Source organism: Lottia gigantea, assembly GCF_000327385.1.
Source record: "Lottia gigantea unplaced genomic scaffold LOTGIsca_58, whole genome shotgun sequence".
NCBI lineage: Eukaryota > Metazoa > Mollusca > Gastropoda > Lottiidae > Lottia > Lottia gigantea.
The window spans coordinates 170,226-177,620 of record NW_008709979.1 but is presented as its reverse complement, the minus strand read 5'-3'; the positions used below and the strand labels follow the sequence as shown (position 1 = coordinate 177,620).

The 7,395-nt window shown below is 29.5% G+C and overlaps 1 protein-coding gene across 1 annotated transcript in view; it reads right to left on the bottom strand.

Annotated features, from left to right (window-relative positions):
• Window positions 1-1,571: 1,571 nt before the first annotated feature.
• LOTGIDRAFT_166379 (hypothetical protein) overlaps window positions 1,572-7,395 on the bottom strand; it is a gene marked incomplete at both ends in the record, with an annotated part of 28,800 nt that continues 22,976 nt past the window's right edge. The window contains 8 exons of the mRNA XM_009063451.1: window positions 1,572-1,706; window positions 1,968-2,077; window positions 2,278-2,323; window positions 2,660-2,661; window positions 2,788-2,814; window positions 3,066-3,170; window positions 3,928-3,929; window positions 5,472-5,488. Coding sequence (XP_009061699.1) covers window positions 1,572-1,706; window positions 1,968-2,077; window positions 2,278-2,323; window positions 2,660-2,661; window positions 2,788-2,814; window positions 3,066-3,170; window positions 3,928-3,929; window positions 5,472-5,488 — 444 coding nt within the window. The remainder of the gene's footprint in view (window positions 1,707-1,967; window positions 2,078-2,277; window positions 2,324-2,659; window positions 2,662-2,787; window positions 2,815-3,065; window positions 3,171-3,927; window positions 3,930-5,471; window positions 5,489-7,395) is intronic.

The following is a 7,395-nucleotide window of genomic DNA, read 5'->3' as shown; positions in this document are numbered from 1 at the left end:
TGGTTGCAAATAAGAATAGCTGTCATAAAGTTTCCAGGCAACTCTCAAGTAATGAGCTGTGAGTTTTGGTTGGTACTCATTATTCGCAACCATACATGACTGGTTATCACTATGGTGTGAGGACACCTTTATACATACTCAACCATTTCAATCACTATAAAGGGATGCTTTGTGATGAATATTTACCCAGCAACACTAGGTTTCAAAATTCATGGATAAAACTAATGAAGCAAATTGCAATAAATTCTAATTGGCAAAAAATTTTTCAGGTGGGATATTTGAAAATCAAAAGCATTTTAATTATTTAAAATACCTGAATTTGAATAAAAAGTTGTATTTATAAAATTTCGAAAATAAGCAGAATTTCAAAAACATTTAGTGACAAATGTATTCATGTGTTTGGTTAAGTCCACAATTTTCTGTGAAATACTGGTATTTACAGTTAAAGATTCTCATGACATGACAATTTCAGTTCATTTACAAATAAAATATGTTATAATATACAAAACATGACATAAAGTGCCTTTAAAATAAATAATACATGTAATTGATAATATAAATAACATTAAAAATATTTTCATGATTGCAGATGGAATGAATGAATGAAAGAATAAATTAACACTAGCCTCATACTAAACACAATATATAAACATAAACTTATTAGTTTTAGTATAATGCAAATACACATTAGCTTGAAATTAAATAGAAAATTCAAACTATATGATAATGAACATTAGCAATAACAATGTTGCAGAATAATAGTAATGCTATGACAAAATAATTTAAAGGGACATGCTCACTTTGTCTCAAATTAACAAAAAAGTAACAAACATCAAATAATTCTTTGTTTATGCTTTTCAGGACTCATTTCAATATAAAGTTCAATGAACATTGCAACTACACAATTATTTTTAGGTGGTAGAAAAGTCATTTAATAACATTTTCTACACAAAATATCACAAATCAAAAACTCATAAATTTTCTTTTCTTTCAATGAGACAAAGTAAGTGTATCATTTTAAATAAGAGCAGAATAGATAAATCAAGACTAGAAAATCATGAAAACAACAAAATATTGCAATCAATAAATTTCTCAAATAAAATCTGAAAAATGGTCTTCATAATGAACTTACAGTTTGAAATATCTTTCATAAATATGTATGTCATATTAAAACCATCAATTACTTTGCCACTATGCAATTGTAAAAAAGAACTAGTCAAAGAATGTGAATTAAATTAAATGTGAATGGAAAGGGTTGAATTAGAGTGCTTCATTTTAGCCTTCTTCATACCTAGATATATGGTTAGCCACAGACTATTTGAGGCTGGACTGTTTCATGTAATTCTTCAGAGGAAGTAGACAGTGTATTAAGTCACTTTGCTAAGAAGTTGTGTCCCTTATTGTATAAATAGAAATTCCTCGTCAATGTTGAAGAGTCATATGTTTAAAGTTTGTTGAATTTTTTGGGGAGCCACAGAGAGTACTTCATAACTATATATGCTCCACAAAACTACTGACCAGTTCACCCAGAGAATTTGTATGTAGCAGGTCATTAAAACAGGCTCACTGTTTCAATAAACAAATAAATCAGGATAAGTCATTTGATAAACTGGTACAGTAGCATTATTAACATCATCTTCACTAGCTTCTACTGGATCTACTACCATATCTAATATCTCATTTAATTTATTGTGGAAATGATTTGACTGAAATGACAAAAACAAGTAAATTGCCTGCTTTGTGTAAATTTTTATTTCTGTTTGATTTATTTTGATGTTTGTACAGGGATATCAAAGATTTTTTTTCACAATTCACACTAGTTTTCATATATAACATTTTTAATGACATGCACAGGATGAAGACACATACAGTTTTTAAAAGTGAAGCAGAGTTGTATAGAACAACAAGGATTCCCTGAGCACATTCCTTATTAAAGTAAAGTTGTAATGAAAATGAAGTAAGTTTACCTTAGCTTCCGATCTAGCCACTATTTCTTCAAATGGAGCTGATCTAAATGTTTCTAATATTTCTAATCTTTTCTTATCTTCTAATTCTTTATTAACAATGTTATCTTCAGCTGAAATAGTCATTTATTAGATTCACTAAAACCATGTACCTTCACACAATAATATACAACCATTGAAAAAAACTCAAGAGAAACTCTAAATTGCTGTGTTGCTGCGACTGGAAAGCACATTTAAGCACATGATTTAGACAATATCAAATGGCCTCAAATTTGTCTACATTGATACCAAATAATACCAAAGATCAACATACCTAACATTTGTTTCAATGACTCAACTGTTATCTCTTCATTATATTTCTACATAGAAAATTAAAATACATAGGAATTTAAACTGAACTACATGTATCTATATGATTTTCTAGAAATAAATCCAAAATAAGGATTATCCTTTGAAGAGCCTTAATATTGAGGTCCATCCACTGATTAAATGAATATATTGTTGTTAAATATTGTCTCTTACTAAAATTTTAATGATATGATGCCAATTTTCAAAATAACCAAAACACACGTCCATCAGAAATTCCAGATATACAAAAGTAGGGAACTTACCCTGTTACATGATGGAGAGCCATCTAAACTATCAACATCTATATTGATAGATTGTATATCACTAACACTTCTAGACATATCAACTTCTATAAAATATACAAAATATACAAAATATACAATATACAACATATCAAAACAATCACCTACTATATCCAAGATTAACAATAAAACCTTTTCATTTTCTGTTTTGAGCGCTGTAGATTTCCACTCACGTTTCTCTCTCACATTGAAGTCATGATCTGTGAAGTGTAAAGGTTCTCTTCCTTTTGTACATGTCTTTTATTCCCCATTTTGTAACACTTGACAGCTCATTTACTGCAGCATCCAAAATAAGATCCACAAAACAGTGGATATGTTTTAATCACTTGCTGATATCTATATTTTTAATGCCATTCCAAAGTACTCCCTGCAGTGTGAGAAGCTACCTCAAATGAGTGTTATTATGTTGTGAACCAGGTTTCTACTGAAAAGACATGATAATTGAACTAACCTGCACTATATGGTTTCTGTATAAATGATGATGATAATCGTATTGTATCGTGTCCACTATTCGAGAAACATTCTGCTATTTTATTCTGATCAAATAAATACTGTTCTTTAATAACATCATGGCGGTAACTACAATATAATAGATGTATTATGCTGTTATTGTATTATACAGAGTTTTATATATATCAACAGCTCAATCAACTCTTTGGAACATTAAAACAATATCCTGTGAACCTATATGTACAATTATATATAAAGTCTTCATCTTTATATCATTATCCATGGCAACATGGCACTAATTTTATTTTCATGAAATAGAAAAATTATTAATTTTCACTATTACAATTGTCAGAAATGATATATGGAAGTTAGCTCTTTGACATTTTAAGCACTAAAATATCAGAATCTTGTTCAATCATTACTATTATCAAATTATCTTTAAGAAAAGATCTGAATTCAGACTTTATATACTATACCAATACCTTGACATTTACACAACATATAGTATATAAGCATTGAAGCAATACAAGCATTCGATAAAATTTTTTTCCATTTTGTCCATGACAAATTATAAATCAAAGTATAGACCTATAGAACAAGCTTGACTGACAAAATTCAAATTAGTCTTTTGCTCACATTTTAAGTTTGTTTATCTGAAATTGCTAATAATAGAATCTATATTCCCAAAATCTACATGTCCTGTTTTAATAACTTTAAGTCACAATAAGGTAAAATCTTGGTATTTTTAATTAGATGCTTTCTAAAACATTATTTCTAACTTAATTTCATTTTTATATCATATACATAGACTCTGATAGTTAGTGGAAGTAGTTGTTTGAAAGTGTATGGAAAGAATAGCAAACCTCTTTGAAATTTCAATTTACTTTAATGTGAGGCTGAATGGGTCAAAGGTTGATATTGGTGTTTAATCTGGCCCATATTCAGTCTTGATTGGTTGAAGGAACAAGTAATATATGGGCCAGAGGGACAGTGGGGTTATGGTGTTTTTATGTGTAGTTGCAGTAATGGAATTGGTTGGTTGTCAGGGGGAAACCCATGTTTTGGGGAGGCCTTGTTTTAAACCCCTGTATCTACGGGTCTGTGTATAATGTGGAATTATTTTAAGGCCAAAAAGGGTTAAATATAGCAGCGTTTGTTAAATCAAGCCTTCCCTTTTACCTACAGGCTGATATTAATTTATCATTTTAAAGCTTGAGTCTGGGCCCTGTTTCTAGAAATGTTGTATAATATTGAAAATATAATTAATTTCATGACAAATTTTTGAAGAAGTTTTGAGAATCAGGGCCCTTGTTTAAAATAGAGGTACCTGTCATCAGAATCATCTTCACTGAAAATAATAAAATCAACATCCACAAACTGTTCTTAGGCAACTCTCTTACATATTGATAACCAAGTCTAGTCAAACATTGAGAATGTGCTACCATTCAAAAACTAACAAATTTAAACCCGAACATGAAAATAAATTTAAGAAATGATTAGAATATAATTCATGCAAAACATGACAAAATTCTGTCATCAGTTTTACTAATCAGAAGCACATATTGTTACAAAATAAGATAAAAGCAGAATTAATTAAAACCCACGTTAAGTGAGCAGAATATATCTAAGATTTAAATTATGTACAAAATATGCTACTCTTAGAGAATAGAAACTTAACCATACAAAATGAATGACTGAAAACAATGTAGCAATGCCACAATAATGTCATGCCAATAATAGAATACAATGGTGAAAGGAAGTAGGCCAACAGTGAACAAAGGAAATACTTTACTTACTCAGTAGGAAATTCCAAATCATTTAAACTACTAGTATAGAAACATTTAGTGAGAAATAAATAGCCGATATCAAGTTTTATAAATCTAGGACAGTGAGATAGAGCTGAACATTTTGGTCAAAGAAAACAGCACTGTGCCACAGTTAATGCAAAGAGTTCTCAACCTTTGCACAAATAGTGGATATTCAGTGGACTTAATGAAGCTTTAATATTCTTAGCAATCGATTGTTTTGAGTTAATTTAGGCCAAATATGCCATAATCTTCAATTGAATCATGTTGTCAAAATTGTTGTTTAAATTTTAAACATTTCAAAGAAACCAAAACACAAAATAAGGCTACTTGAGAACAGGATTTTTAACTTTTAAAAAGCAACATAAAATAACTCAGATTGACTTGAAAAGGCCACAGCATAGAAAACATTTAAAGTTAAGCAGTGACTTCTGATAAAATTACCTTTGTATGGTTGCAAATAAAATTGCATAATGAAAAGAGACATAGAACATTTTGAATGAAGTATTGAAAATAAGCTAGTAAAATAATGAAATATATACCTGTTAGGACGATTTGTTCTATTGAAAGCAAAGTCTGGTAACATTGTCTTAGCTTCTGACCTTCTTAACTCTATCACCTAGTAGAAAATAAATAAAGTAACCAATATTATTTTGAAGATTTGATAGACACAAATATCACCAGATTGTCATATTCCAGAGCTGAACTGAAGATATACTCTATTTCTAACACTGAATTTCAGTGTCTATTATACTATGATTGTCACAATAACTTTTATAACATCCTAAACATACTTATTGATAGTTTAAGAACAGTGATTTCTTTGTAAATTAGCTGACAACAAAATATACGAAAAAAAGAAAAAAGTTTCAAAATAACTACCATTTTTGACCCTGATTTTAACTTGATCAAATGAGGCATAGAAATATTAAATTTTAAGTTTTGGTGTACATTTAAGATTAACAATCATTTAAGATTAACAATCATTTAAGATTATTATCTAAGTGGACTTAAGTTCATAAAGATAATCGGGAAACCAAAGTTGCTCTGGCAGCCAGTGAAAGGTTATTTCTGTTTAATAAAAACTGACTAACTGATACACTCGGCTAATGAAGGGATATCAGTCAAATGTGGTAAGTTTATCATAGTATATAATAAATACTGACTAACCTGACTGATATACTCTGTTATGAAGGGATATCAGTTAAATGTGGTTAGTTTATCATAGTATATAATAAATACTGACTGACCTGACTGATATACACAGCTAATAAAGGGATATCAGTCAAATGTGGTTAGTTTATCATAGTATATAATAAATAATGACTAACCTGACTGATATACACAGCTTATAAAGGGATATCAGTCAAATGTAGTTAGTTTATCATGGTATATAATAAATACTGACTAACCTGACTGATATACTCTGTTATGAAGGGATATCAGTCAAATGTGGTAAGTTTATCATAGTATATAATAAATACTGACTAACCTGACTGATATACTCAGTTATGAAGGGATATCAGTCAAATGTGGTTAGTTTATCATAGTATATACTAAATACTGACTAACCTGACTGATATACTCAGCTAATAAAGGGATATCAGTCAAATGTGGTAAGTTTATCATAGTATATAATAAATACTGACTAACCTGACTGATATACTCTGCTTATGAAGGGATATCAGTTAAATGTGGTTAGTTTATCATAGTATATAATAAATACTGACTAACCTGACTGATATACTCAGCTAATAAAGGGATATCAGTCAAATGTGGTTAGTTTATCATAGTATATAATAAATAATGACTAACCTGACTGATATACACAGCTTATAAAGGGATATCAGTCAAATGTAGTTAGTTTATCATGGTATATAATAAATACTGACTAACCTGACTGATATACTCTGCTAATGAAGGGATATCAGTCAAATGTGGTTAGTTTATCATAGTATATAATAAATAATGACTGACCTGACTGATATACGCAGCTAATGAAGGGATATCAGTCAAATGTGGTTAGTTTATCATAGTATATAATAAATACTGACTGACCTGACTGATATACACAGCTAATAAAGGGATATCAGTCAAATGTGGTTAGTTTATCATAGTATATAATAAATAATGACTAACCTGACTGATATACACAGCTTATAAAGGGATATCAGTCAAATGTAGTTAGTTTATCATGGTATATAATAAATACTGACTAACCTGACTGATATACACAGCTTATAAAGGGATATCAGTCAAATGTGGTTAGTTTATCATGGTATATAATAAATACTGACTAACCTGACTGATATACTCTGCTAATGAAGGGATATCAGTCAAATGTGGTTAGTTTATCATAGTATATAATAAATAATGACGAACCTGACTGGTACACTCGGCTAATGAAGGGATATTAGTCAAATGTGGATAGTTTATCATAGTATATAATAAATAATGACTAACCTGACTGATATACTCAGCTAATAAAGGGATATCAGTCAAATGTGGCTAGTTTATCATGGTATA